The sequence below is a fragment of the Helicoverpa zea genome, chromosome 2 (assembly GCF_022581195.2).
Source record: "Helicoverpa zea isolate HzStark_Cry1AcR chromosome 2, ilHelZeax1.1, whole genome shotgun sequence".
In the NCBI taxonomy this organism is placed as follows: domain Eukaryota; kingdom Metazoa; phylum Arthropoda; class Insecta; order Lepidoptera; family Noctuidae; genus Helicoverpa; species Helicoverpa zea.
The window spans coordinates 7,676,596-7,703,691 of record NC_061453.1 but is presented as its reverse complement, the minus strand read 5'-3'; the positions used below and the strand labels follow the sequence as shown (position 1 = coordinate 7,703,691).

The 27,096-nt window shown below is 35.7% G+C and overlaps 3 protein-coding genes across 4 annotated transcripts in view; 1 reads left to right on the top strand and 2 right to left on the bottom strand.

Annotated features, from left to right (window-relative positions):
* Positions 1-24,727, bottom strand: part of LOC124639891 (multiple C2 and transmembrane domain-containing protein-like) — a 46,684-nt gene extending 21,957 nt beyond the window's left edge. Inside the window, exon 1 of one of the 2 annotated variants that reach the window (XM_047177411.1) lies at positions 24,602-24,727. In XM_047177411.1, coding sequence (XP_047033367.1) covers positions 24,602-24,606 — 5 coding nt within the window. In that variant the 5' untranslated portion in view covers positions 24,607-24,727. Of the gene's footprint in view, positions 1-4,052; positions 4,195-24,601 lie in introns of those variants that run through there. The other variant, XM_047177421.1, reaches the window with a different exon arrangement.
* On the bottom strand, positions 18,831-21,030 carry LOC124639947 (neuronal membrane glycoprotein M6-b). The gene has a single exon (XM_047177473.1). The coding sequence runs from the start codon at positions 20,866-20,868 to the stop codon at positions 20,119-20,121; it is 750 nt and encodes a 249-aa protein (XP_047033429.1). The 5' UTR covers positions 20,869-21,030; the 3' UTR covers positions 18,831-20,118.
* On the top strand, positions 21,522-26,979 carry LOC124639968 (probable Golgi SNAP receptor complex member 2). Its single transcript, XM_047177510.1, has 5 exons — positions 21,522-21,538; positions 21,723-21,901; positions 22,074-22,179; positions 22,678-22,858; positions 25,552-26,979. The coding sequence occupies exons 1-5, from the start codon at positions 21,536-21,538 to the stop codon at positions 25,758-25,760; spliced, it is 678 nt and encodes a 225-aa protein (XP_047033466.1). The 5' UTR covers positions 21,522-21,535; the 3' UTR covers positions 25,761-26,979.
* The last annotated feature ends 117 nt before the right edge of the window (positions 26,980-27,096 follow it).

Sequence of the window (27,096 nt, the reverse complement as noted above, 5' to 3'; positions counted from 1 at the left end):
TTGGGGTAAAAGCCACTAGAAGTGTCACTGGGCTAGCATACGGGGAGCATTGGTATACCTACACTAGATCTGTGCCCATTGTCAGATCTATTAGCAACCTTACTAGAATGAGAGGAATCGCTGTTACGCTTAAGTACTCTTACATCATCTCAGCCATAGCACGTCCACTGCTGAACATAGGCCTCCCCCTTAAATCTCCATTACTCTTTAAGTACTCTTTAAGAGTATCTAATTTAATCCTCGTTGTTCGTGTTTTTTTAAATATTTCTCATTAACGAAACATTATTTACAACAAGTGTCTCGCCGAGATTTACTTCCGTCCTTCCGAGGTCGATGTGATTTTTACACAACTACAAAAACACAATAACACGTGCCAAGTAGGCATGTTTAGTTAATGTTTAAAGGCGTTGATTGTTTGATTGCGGCACTTTTTGTAATGTATCCCATAAAAAATAACAGTTTTTCGGCACTGCTAATCAGTTAGGTAAATAAAACACAAGTATCTTGTCGTCTTGTCGTGAGTTGAAGTATTATATTATACCTATAGATAGACTATACAATTTTCATGTTTACGTAATGTAAATCAATTACTTAACTCTTTGCAAAAAGCAACAACGGTTGTGAATTTCAGTGACAATAGCGCCAATAGACACCTCTTCCTTATTTTTATTAATTTAATATTTATCTTTTCTATCAATACAATACCGAAATAAATTAATCATATTGTTGTCATAAATTATGTGCCAGCCATGACGCAGTTCACACACAATGCCCATGTTTTTCCTATTCATGAAGGTATATGTCAGGATTACCTAATAATTAAATAGAAAAATAACTAGTAGTTTCTGCCACATAGGGCGCTTTCAACATAAATATGCGTTTCTTGACAGCCTGCATCTTCTTTGAAAATCCTGTCATTGCATTGGCTGTTTAGATGCGTTGATCAACAAACAGTGCCTATATAAGTAGAAAGAGACTAAGTATATTGCATAGAATTTCCATGCAAAAATTGATCTCGGCATGGATGCACGGTATGATGGGGAAAAATGGATTTATAAAAGTTTACCCAAGTAGAACAGTTTCATTAATTTTCTCAGATGTTCTTGATCAAATTTTGTTTTAGCACATGTTTATTATTAGCGCTAGCCTTGACTATTTTTAGATAAGTTTTTAGTAAGTAAATTGCGATTTTTCGTTATATTTTTGCTTATAAAGTAGCAATCAGATTGTGCCTAATAATTTAATTTATGTATCCAACCTGTTTTTACTCTATATCTGTCTACATTTTATGCGCTTTTAAATAAAGTAACCTCGCCAAGATTTTCTTAGTGTTGAATATTTAAAATCTGAATCCTAATTATTACCTGAATTATTAGATATTGTAGATACCTGTATTATTATTACTAGGTAAGTACGGGAGGCAATCATATTTTTTGGGTCCTACTCAAGCGCGTCAGATTATTATACTATGGTTTCCATTTTCATCCTGCTGAATTGAGCGATATGAGCTTTTAAGTGCCAATTTCTGTTAACTAATTAAAGGTGAATTTACCCCTAAAATGGTTATTGCGTCTGACTTCCATCGGAAACAAAAGCAAGGGCGACTATATCATTCATCGAGACGTCATTATAAACGGTAAAAGTACCTCCAGCGACTTACCGGGTCAAAGGTAAAAAAAGCTCGACATTTCTAGAAAATATCATTGAGTAGGCGGAAAGTTCTTGTTTGAAGCAATGGAAAAAATACGGCAATCAATGAAATGTCACAGTTTTTGCTCTTAAATACGATTTCGTTTGACTACCGGGTTCGTGATCAGTAAAGGTTGGTAAATGCTTGCAATATTTCTCGTCAAATTCATACAGGTAATATTTAACATTTTTGTTGAACTATTTGTGTTTAAAGCGACATCGAACACGTTTAATTTAACTATGAACTCGCAGTAATTTTCTTTTTGGGATACTATGGACACTACAAACAAAATAAGACAATATAATTAGAAGCAATATAGGTAGGATTTTTGAATAAAATTGTTAGCTATGTGGCTTTCAGTTTCGATTCATAGACTCGAATAAAAGTTACTATTTTCTTTTCTGTGTTTTAACTTGGAAACCACACAGAACCCCGTTAACGACATTCATTCTCTTAATGTAGAACATTGAAATCCTTCAAACATTTTTGCCTTGAAAATGGACATATTTGCTCGATAGCCAATAAAACAAATCTTAAAAAGGACATCATTGCGTAAATTTGGAACTTCTTATTAATCGTATCAAGGTACAAATTGCTGAATCATTTTATAATCCATACAAGGATGATTGGATTGATACTCAATGGTGACATAATACCTACATATTTCGGTGAACGAAAATTGTAACAATTGTTATCCTTCTTTCTCATAAACAGTGGTTTACGAAGGGTCATGACGTCATCGCGACTACGTGCTGTTCATAGTTTTGTAACATGACAGGTTGATGTCACGAGAGTATTTATCTTTTGTTTCATCAATTATAGTTCCTTCTTGAAAAACCTTCTTGGAAAAGGCCAACAGAATCCAAATCAATTTTAGTATTTGACTTTCAGTTATTTTCTTGTATACACAGATAATTATAGTTCTCTTTTCTTTGTTACATCTATCGGGGATTTTTTTTCTTAAAAACGTCTTTATGAATCAGAGTTCTTAGTTCTTCCAAGTAATCATAAGATTGTGTATTGGTCTACGTTAGGAAAAATACAACCGATGGGGTTGCATCGTACGACTGTGGTATTTCCCTAAGCGTGGGATTGTTTACTCAATTAAGCAAGACGTTATTTGTTACTCAAATAACTAGTTCCATCTATGACTAACTAGGTAAACTTTCAGGTTAAGGAAAACCGTATCGGTATTTGTACAAATGCGTAAGAAATATACTCTTAAAAAAAAAACAAGCAAAAAAGGAGCATTTGTTGAAAGCCTGTTATAGTAAAAAGTGGGAAAACAAGGGTATTTTCATTCAAGTTCAATTTTAAAATAAGCAAAGCCTACCCTCGCTATTGCAAATTAGAAAAAAAAAATACTTTCATTCTGTTTAAGTCTGAACTCAGAATCTCATGCTTAGCAGTCAGGCTTCAGCTTGCTAGACCATAGGGACAGTCGTGGCTTGTTATTAATTGAATAAAAACAATGAAAAATAAACGTAGCCATTCTAATTATAACTGTGACTTGTTCCACTTCGACTGGTTTACTAGTTGGATATTCTTTCTACGTGGAATACTATTGTGAAATTATAATAATACACAACTTTATTCACAGTTTTGTTATTCGGTGCCCATACGGAGATGATCTAGCACTTCAAAAATAAATCTGTTACTCACTGGCTGTCTTCGGCCTGGCCGAGCACGGGGTCATGCTCTATGTATAGTGTCGGTTCTATCATAGTGACGTCACTATTGTTGCCCAAATCCACATCCGGACATTTAGCAACTAGTGACATTGTGTCGTTCGCCGAAGACATTTCGTCATCAGCGGATATCGTTGCACTGACACTCGGTCCCACTGGACTGCAGGGAGCAGTTCCATTTTGTGCACAAACCATTAAGGGAGCCATCGACGTCTGTTTATCAACACTGCCCAACTGATTCTTTCTCCTGAACGATATTCTCCTCCAAGACATTACAATTACCAATTAAATTGAACATTAATTTGTGTCACAATTGTACTGTTTGTTTATAACTTTTTTGTTTGTATTGCAACAGTCATAAACTGTCCATAGTATTGTTTTTTAGCCGCGTACCGTCTGGCATCACTTAAATATGCGTAACTACACCTTGGAATCGTAAACTCAAAAAACAATATAAATATTTTAATATTTCCGTAATGACACAAAAGCTCGCGTGTTATCAAAAATGGAACTAAATAGTAAATCGAGGGAGAGGATGAAGTTATCAGGTCATATCGTACCCGGTCAGACTCGACTGTTAAACGGTTTCATCATTGCATCGCTCATCAACGTCATTACTAAACCTATTATCGTTAAAATGTAATTAATTACAGTTTGTTGTGGAGCGCACATACCTTGGTTTGTCGTCGACTCGGTGACAGCGGCACGATCGTATTGACGATACACAATTGACTGAATCAGTGTGAGTGGTTGAAGCTTCAGTCACCCGAAGGAATTCCACCTGACTGTTCTATTGTCTTCAGCCTATCCTCACTGAACATGTTAGCGCGTTTGACAATACTCTGATTACACTACACGGTATTTACACGAAAGAACAAAAAACGTGCCCTCACAGCCATCGAAAACAACTGTCTGTCATTCAATACCAATAGTAGCGTGGGTATACGCATAAATTAACATATTTACGTCAAATGGCAAATAATGTTCAAGTTGACGAACTAGTGGTGCTGGAACGTCATGATTTGCTGAGTAATTGCATACGAGGGTTTTCCAGGACTGTGACGTGCTATTGTAACATTGTGAGGAATCTGCGGCGCCGTCCGTTACTGTTATTATCATAATCAACATTGATCTAGTAAGAGGAAACGCGCGTTTGGTAAACAAATACCTTGAGAAAAAGAAAGAACCTTACGTACTTAAGCTTTAAGGGTCATAATTGAACGATGGCGTTTTTACCGGTCTGGCGTATACATTTCCAATTATCATATTTTTTTAAGAATACACCTATCCGGCTAAAGTCCAAAAAGGATTACTTTTGATTGGGTATCCAAGTTAGTTTGGACATATGATCAATAGTATACTTTTTGAGCATGCGTGTGTTTTTTGTGTGTAATTTTTTATTCAAGTCCTACCTACTGTAAAATTTTACACTTGTGATTCTAACACCTCTCATTGTCAATGTTAATGGTCGTAATATGTAAATACGGTTATGCACTTATCGCAGCAGTGATGTTTTTGTATCATCAAATTTAGTTACACATAGTCCGAATGTTTGAAGCTTTAGCAACAATGAGAATAATATTTTGGTCTACGTCTTCACTGCATTTTAAACATATTATCACTTTTTTAACCACTATCCTTTGTTGATAGTTATTCAGATATAGCTATCTGGCCTACATACTTGATTAATGCGATGCAAAATGCAGCTATATAATAAATAAAAAAGCTTTTGCGGTAAAGTCAAGTTCTAAAGCTGACCCCGAAAGTCACACTTCATGCGTCATCGGTTTTGGCACCTACATACGTCAGTGGTAAGCTTAGCAGAAAGGTACAATAAAAGTATACTGGTTTATCCCCAAAACAAGTAGGTATGCGAAATGGTGGAAAGTTTTGTGCTCAATGCTACGTTCGATTCACCAACCTGCGAAGGTTTAGCGCTTGTGGGACGCATGTTTATTTTAAATATCTAAGGAGTGCCAAAGAAAACTAGGATTTAGAAATTTTAGTGACTTGAAAACGAGTAGTTTATTCAATTGCGATAAAATAAATGGACCAAAACGTGCTACGTTTTGCTTTCTATGGGAGGCTAGAACACCACCGTTTATGTATTTAGCGAATTATCATCAAACGATCCAATATTTACACTAAGCTCATTTGAATATTAAATTTTTAACAAGTACCTATCTACTTACTTATTGGTATATAAACATTAAATACTAAAATAAGTATTACTCTCAAGATTGGAGTTCAAGGGTAAGGAGGTATATGAAAACTGGTAGCCATAGAGTATTCGAGCGATGAGGTCTGTTGTTCTCATCGATAAATAGGTACGTACCCACAGATAATGGTGTTGTCGAATATTTACATACTGGCTGAGTTCCTGGTAAGTAGGTACCTTTGCTTAAAAGAAGCTAGGTAGGTGCAAAGGTCCATATCCTTCGTGGGGAAAATGCGTCGCACAGCGATCTTTGTTTTACTTACTTACTTATATATATTTTTTCAATACACCTTTTAAATAGATATAGATGTATCTTTGGTTGGAAAAGGATGATTTACGTAGGTACAATATCTATTTTAATAATAATCAGTGAGCATCAAGTAATATTATTACGTAAGTAGTAGGTAACAGTTAAGTAATCTGTGGCAATATGTTGTGATTTAGTGATTCAAGATGTCAAGAGTATCAATATGAGTAATCATAGTAAATATACGTCTTTGTGGTTATTAGAAAAATAGATTAGCCTTGGGAATCTCTTTGTCCCGACATAGTTTCTCCGAAAATACGAGGTCTCATGTGGTAATGTTACAAATAAATAACAAAAAAACAAAACGTCATAAGTACTTATTCTTCATATTCTCACGCGTGGTTGCCTAGGTTGCTAATTAATTGGTGAGTTATTCAGAAAATACTGAAAAATAGGTAAGAAAAAATAGAAGGAAAATTAATATGCTATTTTGAATTTTCATATATTACAGAATTATCCAACCAAATACAGTCTTTAGAGTTTTAAGTCTTAAATAAGTTTTAGTTTAGTACTTGAATCGATAGGCTTGTTCAGTTGCTGTGCAAAATCGTAGCACTCCGCGTAGGTATACGTGCTACGACAGACAGGGTGTCCTTACAAATAAGGAAGTCTTTCAAAGTAAACAAATTAAACTGATTTATATTATACGAGAATCTTGATTAAGTATACAAATTACTTCCATTTCGTAATTCATCTAATATTGAACGAAAAACAAACTCGTTGCTTTTGTTTACCTGTTCAAACTGTATAAATTAATAGAAGAACATACTCCTATCTTAAAGCATCAATAACATGCATCATGTATTTTAAACAGGTGCGACGATACCTTGAGTGTGGTGCTCAATGTGAGAACACTTTTATAAGGTAAATGCATTCAAGTAGCTATGGTAAGGATGCACCGAACGTGCTTTGTGACCGTATCTCTTAATTTCGACGTAATCTTCATTTTTCGATTTCCGAACATGTAATCATTTGTTTGTTTGTCGATACTGGTGACTTTAACATTGAAGAATAAAACTGCGTAAGTAGTTCAGTGTGTTTTTCCTTTGCGGTTCAAAAGATGGTATCAAGAATCAACCGCAAACTTATCCGAATCAATGTTACCTGTTATAAACCTTGGAGTTAAAGACTTTATATTCAGTTGGTAACGCAAGTTTGATCATATTATATTTACCTAGTAGGTGGTCAGACAGGTGATTGATACAAGAAGGCTTTTATCTGAGTCTCTGAGTCCCGCGGCCATGACACTATTTCTCCCGAGATAAGCCTAACAAGATAATAGCAGGCCTCTGTCACTCGACGTACTTGCGCGCGATAAATGCCTACCGCTCGCTGGGTTACCGGTAGCCCCACGCGGCTCAGGGCTTTCAATAGTCACACGCGCCGCGCGCGTTCCAATATTATTATTTTTATTTCGTGGCATGTTATGCTGTTGGTTTTTATTAGGTTTTTTAAGCTACCTAACAAACTGATGGATTATTTTGAGTTGTGTTGGTTTATATGCGACTATTGTAAGATTTAGAAACATTTTATATATATGAACTTATCTAGTAATTCTATTTTTTTAAGTAAATTAATACTTATCTGAAAAAAAATGAAAATGAAAATGAAAAATGTTTATTTGTCTCAAACTGTCACAATAATTTTATAAATGAGACAACCCCAGTAAGTAATTAATAATACTTGTGTTGGGGCTATCTCGCTCTTTCCCTTATGTAGCAAAATTGAGACTAGGTTTTACAATTGAAGACTTAAAAGTAAATACAGACAAAATAAAGTAAAAGTAAAATTAAAAAATAAACTTAAAATATGAAGCAAAAATCTTAATCTTAATCTTAGATTTTGAGTAGCAGCAGCTCTTTGTGTTTAAAGTGATTGTGTGTGTGTGCGTGTGTGAGTGTGTGTGTGTAAGTGTGTATGTGTGTGGAACGTAAGTGTGTTTGCCTATTATGTTATGTGTCGTATGTGTGCGTGTCTTCATTAAATGTATGTATAGTAAAAAATCGCTTACTGAAGTCTGTTCAAAATAAGTTCAGTCTCCTCGTAGGTGAGTGTTTTTAGCCACTCAGTTAATAACTTTTTAGTCACGAATGCAGGCTCATTGTGGAACCGTAGCTTAGTGTTAATTTTATTGTAGATGTAGGCTGATTGGGTTGCGTATTGGCGCTGGGCGAAGGTGGTTCTGACCCTTGGGGAGTAAGCCACTGCATCCCTTCTTCTTTCCCGTCCATCTCGACTAGGTGGAATAGATTTTTGTAAATATAAGGTAGTAATTAGATAATATAATTTCCGTACTGAGAGTAGGCCACTTTCTCTGTAAAGATCGAATGTGGGATATCTATATGGTTTACAGTGTATTACTTTGAGAAGTGACCTTTGGGCTCTTTCTAACTCAAGGAGTTTAGTTTTAGTGGCCCCTCCCCACACTGGTAAACAGTATGCAATAACCGATTGAGTGAGCGCAACATAGACCCTTTTGAGTGTTTCCTGTGGCATCACATACCTGAGATTTTTAAATATCCATATGAATTTACGTACTCGTTTCGTGATAGTCTCAATGTGGGAGTGCCAATTTAAACACTCATCGACCATCACTCCCAGGTATCTTATGGAAGAGACATGTTTAATGACTTGACAACTGCATGTTTGGTCTATAGAGTCAGAGCATGTGTGTATTCTAATTTTAAATTCTGCACTTGGTTTGGACCGTATACTGGGGGAAAAGCAAATGTAATTTGTTTTAGGAACGCTTAGGGTAAGTAGATTTGCTTTGAGCCATCTGTGTACAACTACTAGTCCTTGCTCGGCATGATAGCACACAGCTTCCCACGTCTCACCGTGATAGACTATGGCTGTGTCGTCTGCGTAAGAGAAGATTTTCCCCCCACTGTTAGGTAGGTTGCAGAGTTCATTAATATACAACAGGAACAGTGGGGGGCCCAAGACTGAGCCCTGTGGAACTCCAAATGCAATGTTTTCCTCTTCGCTACATGAGTCACCTACTTTAACTAGCTGTCTCCTTGACTGGAGGTAACTGTCGAAAAGGGAGAGAGCCTTCCCTCTTATTCCAATTTCCTCTAGTCGTTGCACAAGAATGGAAACAGATACGGTGTCAAATGCCTTTTTTAGATCAAGGAACACTGCAACGCATTTATAACCCTTATCAACCTTATCAGCAATCTCAGACGTTAGTGCAGTGACCGCATCCAGAGTTGACCGACCCTGCCTGAAGCCATATTGTGAGTCAGAGAGAATTTTGTATTTATTTAGATAGCTTGTAAGTCTTCTATTTATTATCTTTTCTATTATTTTCGAAATTGCTGGTAAGACAGATATCGGGCGATAGTTGTTGACATCGCATCTGTCACCACTCTTGTGCACCGGTGTTATGATAGAACGTTTAAGCGCGGTAGGAAATATGCCCGTAGTAAAGCACAGATTAGTTAACTGACTAATAAGAGGAACTACTAATTCTCTAGCTAATTTAAGGAACCCCACAGGTATGCCATCCCACCCCGTAGCACACCCTGAGTCAAGCGACCCAAGTATGCTATCCACTTCAGCCGGGTCTGTCTCCAGCAACACGAATGAGTTACTTTGATATAATGCACTAGCGTTATTGATAGAAATAGATGTTTGTCCAGTTAGGGTTATAATTTCTTCCGCAAGTGTTTTTCCGATGGTCACAAAGAATTGGTTTACCCGGTTTAATGAGTTAATTGGATTTGGTGTGATGTGTAGTAGATGAGTGCTAGGTACCTTAGGGTTTTTATAATTAGTGATGTCATTTATTTTAAGCCAAAGTTGTTTAGAATTATTTAAAGAATCTGTTATTTGTTTTTTATGATATTGTCGTTTCAGTTTATTAATTAGATTAGAACAATATGTGCGAAAACGTCTGTAAGTTATAATTAAAATAACATTAAAAGGGTCTTTCCTCTTTTGTAACTGTAGTTTATTTCTAAATCTAATACATTTTAGAACGCCTACAGTTATCCAGGGCTTTAGGGTACGCTTGGAGCTGGACACTGCTATGATACAAGTGTTTCTGAGGAGGGATGTCCTAATCGCGTCTATTAACGCGTTGGCTAGAATGTTTGGGTCTCTATGCATGTTTATAGAAGTTATGTCTGTGCTTAAAAGGTATTTATAGGCATGTTCCCAGTTTGTTATAGTTTTATATTTGACATAATTCTTGTTATGATATGAGTGGGATATATTTATTAGCACCATAGCGTGATCCGTAACAGACGTATTTAAGACTGCCACGAATGCAGAGTTTTTTGATTTGTCTAATTTAAGGAGAACATGGTCGAGGCAGTTCTCCTCTCTCGTAGGCAAACAGTGCCCCGGGAGGAAGCCATGTACAGCTGTCATATCCAAATATGTCAGTCTGCTTGTTCTTATGTGTGCGGGTTCTGTCGGTTTTTCTATTAAATTTATGTTTAAGTCACCAGTAATTACAATGTTTTTATGTGTAAGTATGCTTTGAAGATATTTATCAAGTGAGGTTACAAAACTATCTGTAGAGGCGTTTGACGGAGAACGGTAAATACCTATAATGGTGAAGTTTGAGATACATATTTGTAGGGCAGATGCGTGTGTTAATTCAATTTCAGAGGCTTTAAGTAAGTGGTCACATTTTATATATGCTACTACGCCATCGCTTTGGTTAATTTGTCTTATGGTACTGAACGAGTTATAATTGTTAAGTACGGGTAATGGTTTGTTAGTGTTTAGTCTACATTCTGTTAGGATAATTACATCCGGTTCAACACTGAGTTGTGATAATGTTATCTGAAAATCGTCAATGTTTCTGTAAATGCTCCTTATATTTTGCGTAAGTACATTTAAGTTATTAGTACCATTTAGTGAGTATGTATGTAATTGTGACACATCAAGAATAGCAGACTTAGCCGTCTCAGTGGTATCCAATTCTTCCCAACTGCTTAATCTATCGTCCATTATTAGAGTACGTAATCAGGCGGTAGTAGCTACAGTTTGAGTCATAATTTACCAGTGACATAGTTATTATATCTGTATATTTGCATTGATTATTAGGAACTGTAAGAGGTGAGTGTGAGAACGTTGTGTGGTATAAATGGTTTTTATTTGATGTTGAATTTGTGTGACGGGTTATTAATGAGTGTATGGGTGTGTATTGTGTGAATATGTTGTAAATAACACTTTTTGAGAGTTGAGCGTGCTTGATTTTATACATCTGTTTTAGCGTTATGATCAAGGTATTCTGATAATTTAAACGAAAAACAAAAGTGATACAAATACATGCAAGGAGCTTATGAAATATAAATGCTAGAATGAAGAATACATAACTTAGTCATGGTTCCTGAAGTAGGTGGTGCACCTGTGCTTCATTCCTAATAATAACAGTCGGAGAGTTTTCATTTCGGCGAACAAAGATCCGTCCAAAAGCAGTCCAGCAGAATTTATAGTGTTTAGTTTTGGCTAAATCACGCGCCAAAAAGTACAGTCGGTTTCCCTTGGTCGTGAGTTGTTCTGCTATGAATATTGGGCTTTCTTCCTTAGTAGTAAATCCTAAATGTTTTGCTTGGAGTTTTGTAGCATTTTTCCTGTTATAAGATTTGGCTTTTTGGAGTATGTCAGATTTTATTAAAGTTGAACCGAACTCGACAACAATCGGAGTGTCTTTTAACTTATCCTTGCCCTGGATTCTGTGAATATCTTTAATTTCTTTAGCATCTAAATCAACACTAATGTTTTTTGAAAGGCACATTACCATGTTTATAAGGTCCTCCTTCGTTTCTTGGGCTTTCCTAGGAACATTTTTAAGCTCGATACAATTTTTCTACTTTATGTTTTTAACGACAGAGATCATTAGGTACTTATTTTACTTTAGTCTTTATACTACTTAGTCATATGAACTGTATTGTGAGTGTATTGTAGCTCAAAACACATCTCGAGTGTAAGTAGGTATAGTTCTGGTCCAACTTAATGACGACTCGGAACATTACGCGTGTCGCTACGCAGAAACTAATTTTAGGTATGTATCAACACTCGACGGAGTTGTACCATATGGGGTATGGCACTTGTGGTCGAAAAATTAAGTATTAAGTACTTACCTATGCTTACGTATTAGGTAATATTTAGTAATATGTACCCATACTCCATTTTAGTAGGCAATACAATACTTAACTAAAGAAAAATATTCTTGATATTACTTTTTATTTAAAAACTCAGTTTTAAAAAAGGCTATCTTAAAATAAGCGTAACTTTGTTTTCCTACTTAAATATTAATAAATTGTAAGAAGCAACCCTAAGCGCGGCCACGGCACGGTTGCGGTCACTGAACTGTGCGCTATCGCATTGGAATAACAATCAAGCGCTTGAGCTTTTAAGGTTCATTTTATAACGCAGCTAGGAATTTGTAGGTAGTTGGGGAACTTGTAGGTGCTTATAACAGTAGGTATGGACTTTTTTGTATGGAGTGATTTATCTGTTACGTAGTAACTATTATATAATCTGTGATAATAGTTCAATAGTTGGTAGCTATATGAAGGACTTGGGTCCCTATCTATTTATTTATTATTATTTTAACACACCACACAATGGATGATTTGGCGTCTTTAAGTGCTACACTAAAATTAATATCATCGTTACCATGTTGATCAATAATCATAGTAATAATTAATAGATAAATAATTAGTACCTGTCATTAAATGTACCTACAGGTCCACCACCACAAAGGACCACCTATCTACAAAATTATCACTGAGTTCTAAATTGGAATAAAAACATCTACTTCAATAGGTACATGTTTTTCATAGGACATTTTTTCCACTTTTGTACCTAATGATACATTAGGAATACAAATCCAAATGTACTAGCATAGATTATCCTATAAGTAGTTCTGTTTTACATAAGCAATCATGTAATAATTATAGATTTGCGCAAATAAAGGAAATCCAATACAATGCTTGTGTTGCGAGGTTTTTTACATTTTGTTGCGATGTTACAATAAATCTTGTCATGCCATGTCGCATGGATTATCGTACCTACAGCCACATCCAACGATAATAGGAAAGCGGGAAATATTTATCAGTGTATCACTTGGTTAATTATAGATAATTAGGTTACTGATTAATTACTCATTATGGGCATTGCGAAAACGTTTATTATTAACGGATCTACAGTCATTATTTATATGCGAGAAGCCTTTCCGGTATTGCTAGAATTTTCTCACACAGGTAGGCATTTCTAACCAAATTCTACATATGTTAAGTATTTCTACGAATCAGGAGCTTGCAGCTTTTTGCAAGGACTTAGGTAAATAGTAGGAACTTATATGTCAACGTTCTGAAACAGCTAATTATCCAAAATATATAAAAACTACTACTTACTACTTCTGTAGGTTTTTCGTACTTTACTTTCAATTCAAATGCCAAGCTCAGGCACTTTTTATTAATGTTATGCCCATTTTCACCAACAAATCCCTAAATTTAGGGATTCTCTAAGAGCATTTACGGAACACTTAATAAAAATTTCGTTTTCACCAAAGTTTAGGTGTCCCTTATACATAGTTATTTATGTCAAAATTGGGAGAGCCCTTATTCTAAGTGGCACTTAGATTAAGAGATTGTTGGTGAAAACGGGCATTAGTCTTTGGGGAAGTACATTCTATCTAATTAGTAGCCTGTGCTAGAAAAATATTAAAAACATTGCTAAAAATATTCCGTTGGGCAATATGACCATGAGTTAGAGTAGTGTGAATATTTAACTAAGTAGCATTGATAGAGAAATAGGAAATAGATGCTAAGAGCGAATTTATGATAGAGGTAATACACACCTACGTGACCGTTTTGGTCATGGTCAGGGTTATTCGGCGAATAACGTCTTTATAGCAATTGATATTTTCCTTGGCCTTTTCTAACGTATTGCTACGTAGATAAGTACAAGCTATATAGGTACCTATTTGTATACGTTTTTGATAACTTGATGTTGATGATGGTTGATGCCAATTGCCAGACTGGCTTACCACACCTACTAAGTAGAACGCTGCCAGGATTTAAGCCAGCCATCTGACTAAATGTACGGAAAATACCTCTTAATTAGACTTTTTATAATTACGGCAATAGACCAACTAATAATCAATAGCATTTAGATACGAAAACAAATTTAAAATTAATAAAACAATCAATGCCACCTCATTCTTATTACAAGTTAAGACTAATGGAAAAGCTAAAAGTGATCAAGCCTTATCTTACAGTCACCACGCACATAGCGTGATTTGAAAATTGCTTCAATGAAGTAAGTAGTTTTTCAATACCATCTCATATTCTTAAGCATGAATTACCGAAATCTTTGATAAATGTTTACCGTAATATTTTTTCATGTTACAATAGTTTTCTAAGTATTAATTGTATGGTTATTAGGACGTAGGTATCTAGTGTTTGATTATAAGCTATGTGAATATAATAACAGTGGTATAACAAAAAAGTTAAACAGACGGTTTGACACGTGTTTAAGATAGGTACCTAATCTCAGGCCCCTCTTCTCCACTGGGCACTATGGGCAAGTGCCCAGGGCCCCGGGATCGAATGGGGCCCCCTAGTTCCTGCCAGATTACCAAATGTTAAACCGATATTTAGGTATTACCGAAAAACATTAATTTTGAAAAATCTGATGATAATGTGATCGGCACTGCTTACTTTAAATTGGTTTTGTCGCAGCCCAAAATACTGATTCTCCTCTAAATGGTGTTTAATTATGAAAGAGCGATATTTTAAAACACGTGGGTACAATATCTAAACGATAGAGCGCTTTACACTAAAATACCGAAACTCTTAACATTGCCATCAATCATCAGTATAGCCCATTTAGAACAGGTGAAAATTTTATCAAATTTTAATACGCAGTTTTTCAAAAATGTTTTGGTCTAACAAAAATGTACATTAATTAAAACTGCATTATCATTTTTCTGAAAATCACTTCAAAACACTGACGAACTTTCTGCTAGCAATTAGTCCAAAACAGTGTTTAACCAATTTCTTAGCAAATGTATTTCAATTTCTTAGTAAGGTGGGGGGGGGGGGAATCTCGGTCGGCACATATGTGCACGACCAGGATAGCGCCGGCAGAAGGGACAAGTGAGGGTGCCATTCTAATCTGCGAAGCCTAGGTTCACTACCAGTCACTGCACACTATTCAATTTTTAAACTAAACTACAACAGTGCATGCGCAAGACGTCGATGCGTCACTGAGAGGGGTGCCAGTCCGGCTGTCATGGATTACTTAAATTAATTCCCCAAAATTATAAAAAAAAATCCGCTCGCTTCGTTTGCGATTTTTTAATAGGTAATGTCTGATTCATTCTGCGCTTACTGTTTGAGTCCTCAGTCTAACAAAAAGTTAAAGACCGAAGTAGCAAAAACAACTGACGCTCTACGCTGCCGATTTCTAAGTTGTTTAGGAGGTGGAGGACTTTTGTGTCCCAAAACTCGAAAAATTCGTGCTCGCTACGCTCGCGGCTAGGGCATGCAATTTCGGTAAAACAAAAATTACCGGTAAAAATTCGGTAATAAAAATATTTTTACCGGTAAACCGGTAAAACGGTAATTTTTGTATTTTTTTTTAATGTGATATTATAACAATAAGATTGGGTAGCCCTAAAGCAAAACCTAAATAAATATGCAAAGTATAAGATGGTAAACGTTTTTTGTGACGTGGGCCGTAACAAAAAACATGTCAGTAGTCAGTACCATCCGTACGCGATGTCGCCGACAAAATGCAAGAGAAACGGCTGCGATGGTACGGATATGTAAAAAGGAGTGACACCTGAGGACATCGGCAGTGTGAATGTGATACTCAATCGCAATATACCCGGTCAAAGGCGCAAAGGCAGGCCGAAACCGTGGTGGTTGAGTGTCGTAATGAATGACATGAAAATCTGCGAACTCGAAGAGGAAGATGTCTATTCAGGAGGATAGAGCGAAGTGGAAGAAGGAAGATACGGAAAGCCAACCCCGTCACAAGACGGGATAAACGCTAAGAATTACCGTAAAAAAATATATTTTTCATTGAAGTAAAAGCCCTTTTTTATGGTAAATCATCAAATGACAGACTCTTTCTGTCTAAAACCCATGTTTTTTAGTAGGCGTTTTATGGACCAGGGTCGCGGTAACTCTTTCGAACAATCCCGCGGCCCCGGCAGGCCTTTGCCCTGCTGGGCCCCACTGAGTTTGCTGACATCTCCCTGAGGAGCCCGTGGAACAACGCGCGCTGCTGACACTGGTCTGTTGTCTATGCAGACGGTGGAACGATGAGCCACCCGAACTCACCGCCCACAGACCGACGCCTACGGTGGCCGGGAGTCGTCTCTTGACCCTTGGCGCCCGTGGTGTCTTCCTGGTCCACTACAGCGGCTGGGATGAGAGTTGCTACTCGCAGTCGCTCCGCCGTCTCCTTCTCGAGCATGACTACTTCGCAGAAGGAGGCGACGGCTTCCCATTCCCTCTAGCTCCGGACCATGGCTTGAACCAGGGAAAGACGCGAAAGGTCGCTTATTGCCTCGACGACAACACGGCGGTACCCTTTCCAGGCAGTGCACACCTGGACTGTGTGCTCCACCGTGTCCTCAGAGCTGTCCGCATGGTGGTGAAGTAAAAGCCCTTGCTCAGTAAGGTCATAGAGTAGGTAAAATAAGCATTAGCTACATTTGTACCTAGTATGAGCTGACAGCTATGAGGAAAAACAGAATAACCGAATGAATACAATTTGTTTAGATTTTATAAATTAAGATGAGAAAGAAGATGTGTATCTAACCTAGAGATAGCTAAGGACACACAAGTTTACTTTCCTAAAAAACAGCAACTTTGACACTCTTACAATACGTAATGTACGCAACATTACATTATATTCAGGCTACATAACAAAGATTTGACGTTAAATGAACAATTGCTATATTTTATCAGAAAAACGTAAAAACCGGTAAATTACCGGTTTCATATTATTTTTACCGGTAATTTAAAACTCGCAAAAATGGGCGATTTACCGGTAAAAACGAAACCGGTTAACCGGTATTGCATGCCCTACTCGCGGCTTCTTCTCTTTACAGTGGTTTTTTTTACACTTGTTTGGGTGCTTTGTCCCAAATTTAAAAATTTCGCGCTCGCTGCGCTCGCGGCTTTTTCCCTTTGCGCTTCTTTTCGTAAATCATGTCTAGGTTCTTTATGTCCTAAAACACAAAAATTACGGGCTCGCTTCGCTAGCGCTTAAGTTTGCAGTGATTTCAAATTCTGATCTGTCTCCAGCTTCTTTATGTTAAACCTAGCAAAAAGCACCATGAATGATTTCTACACAATTTTTAAGTACTTTACTTTTGAAATTTAGTCCGTGATTATATTCTGTCGTTTGTTTTGGGGGGTGCTCAATAGGTAGTCCGCCCCGGGTACCACCCGATGCTACGCCGCCACTGCAAATGTACAAAATTCAAAAGAATACACTCTCACGCGTGCTTGGCTAACCCTTTTTATGCTAGAAACATACCTACTATAATACCCTTTGAAATACACGTAAGGCTTTAAATCTAGGATTTCGCATAGGTGCCCGTTTTTTTTTGCAAAAGAGTTTATATTATAACTAAATAGTGTTTTCTCAAGGTCATAGGGGCCCCATGATCCTAATGTGCCCAGGGCCTCAAATAGTTTAAAGACGGCCCTGCCTAATCTTGTATGCGAATTTTCTTTAACATGTGTTGAACTTACGTCAAACACTTTTTTGTAATAAAACAATCAGTAGTCTCGAAATCCAGTCATAGATCAAATATTAGGTAGGTTTCTATGTACCTATCTATGCAGGTGCCCCGTACCTACCTGAATCGACTCAGGAATAAGCATTTAGCATTGGTATCTACATGCACGAGTCGCTGTACCTGCACGTTTTTTAAATGCATGTAAGCTCCGCATGTACCTCAACATGCGTAAGCTGCTTGCATTTTGTATACCTATGCACCCTCAGGTCAGCAGCTGATGTGGGCAACCACCTACGCCAGCGCCAAGCGTAGTCTAAAACTAACGAGTGTAAGGTCAATATGGGGAGTCTGAATGCTTACTTTGTTGGTGGTGTCTAATGAATCAACTAATTATCTACATGTATGTCAGTCTGTAGGTACCTACGTAACTCCCCTCTAAGCCACATGTCGACGCATCACGTCACGTTGTGGTTTAATGAGATCTAATTGTAATTGACCCATGCACCTCCCGTCAAAGGTCTACATCACATTTCCCACTCTTATATTTTACGTAGTAAAACAATTATAATGACATTAACCTTTTTTGTATTTTCATTAATGGATTATTAAAACAAAGGTTTGGAATGCAGGTACAAAATCTAGAGGTACGGGTTGGATGTTAGTATAGTTATATTTCGTTTATAGTACTTACTCTGACTCTGAATTTCAATTCAGTACGAGAATTAAGGGTCTAGTTCACCACCTCTACCCTGGCTGCAGGGTAGGTAGTCAGAATCTTACATACATAGACGGTAAAGGTAAAGTAGGTCAGTGCTTAGGCAATTTCTCCGTAATCTTTACAAACGGTTGCTAAAAGTCGACGTGCGTACCGAATTGACAATGGAGATTACTTTGGCAAGTTTCACTGCTTTGTTGTCCAATATCAAGTACCAATAAAAGTACTTCAAGCAGCATAATTTCATGAATGACGATTCTACCTGTATATTTCGTCATAGATAGTATGTATAGTAATCGGAAAAGATAAGGGACAGGACACAAAGATAGTCCTCCAGCTAGATAATAAATGGTGAATCATTTCCTATGGATATTTGCATTTTACTAGTGTATTGATAACAAGTTACAAGCTCTATTTGGAACAGTACTTTCGATTGTGAAATTATTATCAATTACGTACAACCTAAATAAGTAAAAAAATAAAATTAAAAACGAACATTTATTAAAAAATCCTATCCGATTTCATACATGTTTACTTAGGTACATAAATACGTGCAACTTATATTTACGTAGGTACTATAATAGGTGTACAAAATCGTCAAAACGGAAAATTAAATCTCCTAAGTAATTTCCTACAACTCGAACAAAATAAATGCAATTTTACAAACTTGATTGTTGTTAAATAAAAAGTTTGACTAAGTCATTTTTTTTATAGGCACAATAACACTAATAATTCAGTAAAAATATTTTTTCTAAATATTATAATGTAAAACAACGGACGAAAATATTGTGTGTTCTTATTTGAGCTTATCATATCATACATGTAGTATAAACTCTGAAATCGGAAGCTTAAATTTCAGAAAATAAAAAATTGGCAATAATTTAAGCAATATTCCAAGTCCTAAGATTCTTCCAAAAAAGTATATGAAACCAATGAAATAAGTTGTAGAACACAATTAACTAAAGTTGAACACAAGCCTTATCTGAATAAAAATATTGTTATAAAGCATTTATAAACTGCCATAAATTCAGTCTACTAATTTTAATTACTTACATCTAGCTATTTGATATAATTAAATGAACAGCTTATGGTTCCTTACTGCTGAAATATATATTTATACGGGTACTTAATTAACTCCTTCAGTAAATTGTTTAAATAAATAACTCCTTGTACTAAACTTTGAACAATAAACCCGTTCAATTCTGATATAATATTTATATCAAATACAGATTTGTTAATCATTCTGAATTGTGTCTGTAGAGTACCAATACAAATTGATAGAAAAACAATAGCAGCCAATACATTTTAAACAATATACAAAATAGCTTATACATAGAGGACTTTGAGGACATGTCGATAATTAGGTAATTACTAACATACAGTGATATCTTATAAAAACACAGTCACTATAATAGGATACTAATACAGGTCAATTAGACAAATTCAAAGTAATACTTAAACAAGCACCTAAACATACAAATATTAGCTTTTCTTTAACAAATCATCTGATAACACCTAATGCATAAAGGAATGTTCAATTGTGTGGACAGAATCAATATTTTCAAATAAGATATGTGAAATACAAGGTAGGTAAGTGATAACTATAACTAAGAAGCTACATTTTTGTAGTAATTATTCACTGAATTTCAGTCTTTTGTTTTTAATTTGTCAGTGAACACCAAAATTTGGTCAAATTTACAGTCAATTGCTTAACTTTGTCACATTTTAGTTGTAGCTTCTAGGGAGCGCAGGAGAGGTGCGCGGGCCATATACTAGAAACGGTCTTTAGAGGCATGCAGGTCGGGATTGGTCAGGTACTGCAGCTCCTGCAGCTCTTGGAACTTCTCATGGTCCCGGATGTGGGCATAGTTGGCTGACAGACACATCAGGTAATGCACCAAACTCAGTATTACAAGTATGCAAGAGACCATTGCCAAAATAAACATAAATTCTGCCTTCTCAACATAATCCTTGCAGAATAATTTTACTTTGTGTGCTTCACAAATTCTCATGTCTTCTTGTTTCACACTTGATGGAAACATGAAATCAAATTGCGTAAAGTCAATGCAAGTCGAGAGATCAATGTTTTTCGGTTTCGAACAAAGTTTCCAGAAGATAGTGAATAAGAATGTCGTAATTACTAAGAAACCTAGTAATATGATCCATACAAAAGTCAATATGTATGTAATGATCATAAACACGGCGCAAGATATCCGACCTCCGACACGCGCTCTCCATGCTCTGTATACTTTCTGCCTGGTAGCGCCTGTTGTCAAACAACCCAGACACAACAGCATGAAGCCAAGTGCTGCCATACAGGCGCTGCCCACGATGAATATCATTTGCAATGCTTCGATCCATATGAGACGGAAGTGGAATACTTCATCAAACATTAGTATTGATAGAGCTGATCCTCGATACATAGTCCCACAGAACACACCCACGCCCAGGCAGCACATAATCGTAGCGATGAGAGTAGCATGGGGTACCCTGGTAAGGCAGGCCTGGCACGCGTCACCCATTTTAGCGTATCAAATTACTATAAAAACACTTTTGTATTCAAATACAGTTAGTTTTTTACACAAAATATTAAGTTTTATCTCACTACTACAAAAAGAAAGTAATTTACGCGTTCAACGGATGACAAATAATGTTGACGTTTTGGAACATACAGATTCACAAAAATAAAAGTGAGATGAACAGATTATAAGTTCACTTTCATATTCGCAATAATTCCTCTTATTTTTATTGCAATAAGTTAGATTAAATGCAGTATTTTACTTTAAATTATAAAGGCAAAATATCACTTATAATTTAATTAAATACATTTTCGACATACCTAAGTTAACATTTAATAAAATGAAATAGATTGCGTGTATCCGAACTTTATTCCAAAAGCCACGTCAAAATGACATATTGCCGGTATAGTGAAGCCCATCTATTCTGTTTAAAAATCGACTAAATGTTATAAAATGTGTCCAACGAATTAAGAAGCATAAAGAAACATTGTAAAAAATTTACTTGAATCTCTAATTACGCTACGTTGATGTATTACTGTATTTTAATATTGTTCTTACAGGCGCGCGTGGCCTGCTCAACTGACAATAAGTCATATTTATCATAAACTAACAATGAAAAATTGTGAAATTCCGGTTCCTGAAATGAAGTATAATTATTTATCTTTTGCACATGGTTAGTAGCTTTATGACGTTTTTGCAAGTGGCTTCTAAAAAAAACTCAACTTTTCTTCGAATCCGCTATTAGTGTTACTAAAATAATTGACAGTTCTATAACAACAATTATTTCCCAACACTAGCGAACTTCAAGTTCCTTTTGTAATATATTATTTTCTATCTGATAAATTAATATTTTCTAGATCTATCTCTTGTTGGAAGACTTCGCACACCAAAATAACTTTAAAATGGAAACTTTGTACCATCAAACAAATCAGTTGATACAAGAAACATCAGAATTGTTCCAGAAGTTGGACAGGGATCCGTCTAATTATGAAGGGATAGAAAACGCTATTCAGGCTAAAATTAATGCAATTAGTGCGTAAGTACATGTCATTATGCTTTTTTTGAGCTGTTAATTGGTTTAACTCCTTAATATATTTAGTTCTAGTTCAAGTTCACCCGTATTTCAATAACCACTTGTCATCGATGTTCGTAACATATTGTAGATGAATATTTCATCATAAATAATTTGATTTGTATTGAAATTACAGAAACTGCGAGAGGTTGGATATATACGTCTTTAAAACGCCGGTCAACCAGCGTCCTATGGCTAAAATGCGAGTGGACCAGCTGAAATATGATAACAAACATATTCAGGTATTCATCACTGTAATGATGGTAGTTTGTCTAATACGAGACTTAAACTCTTAAAATATATATGATAGCACATGAAGAAAATGTAGCTCTATAATAGTGAAATTTTTTTGGGGTTCTGTATGGAACAGTTGAGGTTATATATTTTTTTGTAATCCTGTAGTTTCAATTCAGTGTTAATCCAATTCATAATAAAATATAAAGCTCTTTTTATAAGCTGCAGATTAATGCTAAGTAGAAAAGCTTTACATTTTATTGTACATGACGAAGATATAAATGGTCACAGTTTATGCACATTCATAAATTCTTAGTCTATTATTTCATATATTAGTAATTTTGCATCATATTGAGAGCTTACCTACATAAGAATATTGTTAATAATTATTTAAGTTAAGTTAAGTTTATAAACTTAAATCCAGAGTACTTCATCAGAAAAATCATATAGATTCTAACTGGTTTGACTGTATGAGCTTCTACTCCAAACTTGTTATATTTCCCTAGGCATCCCTGAATGCTGCTCAACAGAAGAGGATAAAACGTGAACAAGAGCTGAAAGACAGGGAGCAACTGTTGAGTCGCAGGTTTGGTCATGACCACACGGCTATCAATGTTGACTACCTGGCTCAGGAACAGATGTCCTTGCAGAACTCACATAGAAATGTGGATGAGATGTTACATACTGGTAAGTTTTACACACTTACTCTGTACAAACCAGGGTAAAAAGTAGCCAATAGCCTTTCTCGATAAACTGGATATCTAACACTGACCAATAGTTCCTGCTGAAGCAGAAGAAAACTGAAGAGTTTGTTAGTTTGTTTGATGTGTGAATAATATCTACTGGTTTGAATTGAAACATTCATCTTGTGCTTGATAGCCCATTTATTTAGGAAGGCAATTGGCTTAGTTTTATCATAATATGTAAAGTAATTCCCTGGGAATGTGGTTGAAACCATCATCATCATCATTGAATGTTAAAGGCATTTTAATAAATGTGCAGACTAACTGACATAATGCAAGTCAAAGTTTAATACAAAATACTATATTATTGCAATGATCATGATGACAAGATTCCGAATAGAAGAGATCAAAATAGATATAGTTAATCCTAAAAACTGTAAACGAAATAACAAATGTTACAATAATTCTTTTCTGTGTCTTGCTATGTCACAAAAAGAATGGAATTTAATTTGTTCAATTTCTTTATGGAATCATTTAGAAACCTGATATCCAGAATGCTTTATACACTGGGTTTGTTTGTAGTGAATAGTTATATTGTCAAAATTCATGCAAGTAGGTAACAGCTATTTTCAATAGGATGTCTTGTAGACTTAATTTGGGGATTAGTTGCCATAAGGTCAGTCAGTACTTGTCAAACTAGTATGAATCGAAAATAGGTTTTAATTTGTAGACGTAGAACATTTTTTTCCGCTCATTGAAAAAAATTGTACAACACCAGATTTTACTAAAAACGTATATACCGTTTGCAAACCTTCTTCTTTTAAGAAGTCTGTTAAAAATGAACAATCATTTTGCTCATTTCAGGTCAGTTGAATATAAACATAGCATAAAAATATTTGTCATTGCAAAACATTATCAGGCAACATGTTGCTAAGTAATTTTTGGTAGGCGTTTAAAGTATGGATACTAAGCCAGAGTCATAGCAATAGAGGTGAAAATATATTTTTTTAGGGTATCGAATAATACCTTAAACTTGCTTCATAGATCCATATGTGGTAAATGGCTCAAAAGTATCGCACATGAGAAATGTTTTATTTTATTAAAATTTTGCCATCATAGAAGGAAGTTAGTTTACCATCTACGAAAGTAGAGAAAAGTAAAGGAATATTCGCCATAATTACTAAATTGACAGATAATCGTCACAGCCTAACCGAGACGATATTTTGTTCAGGCCACTTATTTTTAAGATTGCTTTTCGCTTAATGTCAGCCAAAACTGGGACATAGTACCGCTAGTTTATGTATTTACGAGTCTATAACCCAGATCACCTTATTGGTTCGGCTCATTTAAGTGCACACTACAAAGTAATCTAGCCGTCACCGGCATAGTTACGACGGACGGCAATGAAACCAGTTAATTAATTTGCCGTGCCCGCCGTACCTACTAGATCTAGTTGTGATCGTCTCGACGAGCCGAGGTACAAGATACTCGGTTGCGCACCTGCGACGCTACGTGGCGCTGACATCACCGCACGTGTTTTTTGTTTTTATCAAATACAAAAAATAATAACAAGCTGAAGTATAAGTCCAACATCACCAAATTGATCTTTGTGCTCACTATTTGTGGTGTGTTATTCGTGCTCTATTGTTTTGGATACATTGTAACAGAGCAGAATGAGATAAGTATTTTTCTTAAATAATATCAAGTGATGATTTCAATGCTAAAATATGAGAAATAAGGCGCTTACCACATGTTTGATTATTTTTTGTAGTGTTCACGCAATACACACACAAAATAAAGTCTTATGTCACTTATAGCCCTATTAACAATAACACCGGGCTAAGCCATCTGACATGACCGCACTGTATCAAGGTAAACTTAATACACGAAGTTGAAGTTTTTCGAAGAGCCAGACTAGACCAAGATTACTCCACTCGCAACGCGTGCTCGACTCTGAAACGTTAATAATTAAAAACAACTTTTTAATTACTTTTGACACTATTGTTCGAATAATTACTACCTATGTGAATTACTATAAAAAAACCTCTTAAGTTACTATCAACGAAAATGTCCGCTTATAAGACAATATTTTTGTATCTTACGTTTTATAAATGATCTTAACCTTGAGAGTGGTTGGGTGACTATCTTACCTATAATAGCCAATTAAACGGGCCAGTTAGATATCTACTTAGAAATTCACGTGTTTGTCTCTTGACTTGTCCTTCCAATATAAACGAGTCTACAGACATGTCAATAATTTTGACTACATTTTTACGCATAATAAATTGGATGTTCTACTTCAATCAATTACTATGATGAGCTGGTTCCGATTGGTCAGAAAGGTTGTAGGTACCAAGCATACAAACCAGTCACCTTGTGATTGGTATACCAAAATATTTATTAACAACGCATTCCCACAATACATATGAACAGTTTACCAATTAAACTATGTAGCTTTACAATACACGGCTTCCTAAGACCCGTTTACAGTAAGGAAGTTCGGACGGCGCTTGCTCCATTGTTGGCTAGAAGCCATGCGATCCTGCTCGCAGCCAATATCCCTACACTGAATATTAACCTCGAAACAAGTCATTCGCCTCGCTCCAGTGTCACTTGAGGTGCACGACCTGCGATTCACCATGACCGCCACTCCATCCCGCTGCCATTTTCCTACTTCAAACTTTTAATTTGTTACAGGTTCAAGCATCCTGGAGACTTTGAAGTATAATCGCGAAACGTTGAAGGGGGCGCATAGGAGGTTAATAGACTTGGCCAACACTCTAGGTTTATCAAATGCAACCATTTCTCTGATAGAACGAAGGGTAGCTCAGGACAAATACGTGCTGTTCGGTGGCATGTTCGTCACTCTCACTGTTATTGTACTTGTTATAGTATATCTGACGTAGTTGGGGATAGCTCTCGAAAAGGGGTACATTCCTCTATCAGAATGCTAATGCAATAATACTCGTTAATCGAGGAAATAAAATGGTGCTTCTACAAACAACGCATTTGGGGACTTGGTCACATTTCAATTGGAGAACAGTTTTTCCTGTTGGTTTGATCATAAGGATAGAGGAATGAACCCAGTTTCAAGTATAATCGCAATCACCAGTCTATGGAATAATTTCACAATGATTAATCATGCTTGACAGCTGATCCGACAAGGCCACCATACTCATTATTCTTGTAATCTGTGACCCAAGACTCAATAGTTATGTTATGACAATAGATTTTAGATGCATACGAACAGTAGGACTAGTATCAAGACAATAAGAATGTTATCTGAAATTAGATTGCGCTAAAAATTGATGCCAGGATCACTATAGCGTACAAGACTGGAGTATTCGATCGGATTTATTTATTGGATTATTTTTATTATTTATTAAAAAAATAAATTGTGCCTAATGCAAATAATTTCGTAACAGACGTTAGATAAAGACAGTCAATGAAATAGTGTGCAATGATATCTCGTTAGCCAATAAACTTACTAAATGTTACGAAAACATTTAGTAATAGAATTTACTTTGGACTGAGTTACTGTTGAAGTTTGCTAAGATAACTTGTAGCAACTTTTTTGTCGTTGCCAGTAATAAAAATTATGCCCAGTAGGACCATTATCATGAAATGCAAACATGTGCTGCAGGTGACCAAATATCTCAGTTGATTTGTTTTCTCTTGTCATATAAGTACTTTTTCTAAAAAACTTCTAACATTAAATATAAAGGCGATATCAAGATCTTTTTTATGAAAGTACATTTGTAAATTTGATGTTACCAATAACGTGGTCATTAGGAAAACCATTGAAAGAAAGCTTTGTGATATCGACAATATTCGATAAAGAAATAAGTCAGTGATACGTGTAACTACAAACACAACCTGTATTTGATGAAATGTATTAAGTAATCAATATAATTTGCTAGTTAATGTTTGAATTATTTGATTAAAGTAAATAATATGTTAACTATGTTTGTTATCAGTTATATTACATTCCTTTTGTTGATTTAGATTAATTGCACGTGTTTGTGAGCCTACACAATATTTGTGAATTCAATAAAATAGCTAAATGTAAAGTTATTGTAACGATGTTAATGTTAAGCGATATTTTATTAAATTTTCTATTTTGGACTTCTTTTGTTTCATTCGCATCTCATTAGCAGCGCATCTCAACCGGTTCAGTCGTTTATCAGCTTCTTAGGTTCTTTATTTTAGGTCGGTGTTTAAAAAAAGTATTGTAGACAGTAA

What these genes read in the sequence shown, in the direction of transcription:
- LOC124639947 (XM_047177473.1), bottom strand. Translation starts at nt 20,868, where the DNA reads ATGGGTGACGCGTGCCAGGCCTGCCTTACCAGGGTACCCCATGCTACT.
- LOC124639968 (XM_047177510.1), top strand. An exon ending in ATGATAACAAACATATTCAG is followed by an intron (nt 22,180 to 22,677) that starts GTATTCATCACT and finishes ATATTTCCCTAG; the next exon opens with GCATCCCTGAATGCTGCTCA. An exon ending in GGATGAGATGTTACATACTG is followed by an intron (nt 22,859 to 25,551) that starts GTAAGTTTTACA and finishes AATTTGTTACAG; the next exon opens with GTTCAAGCATCCTGGAGACT.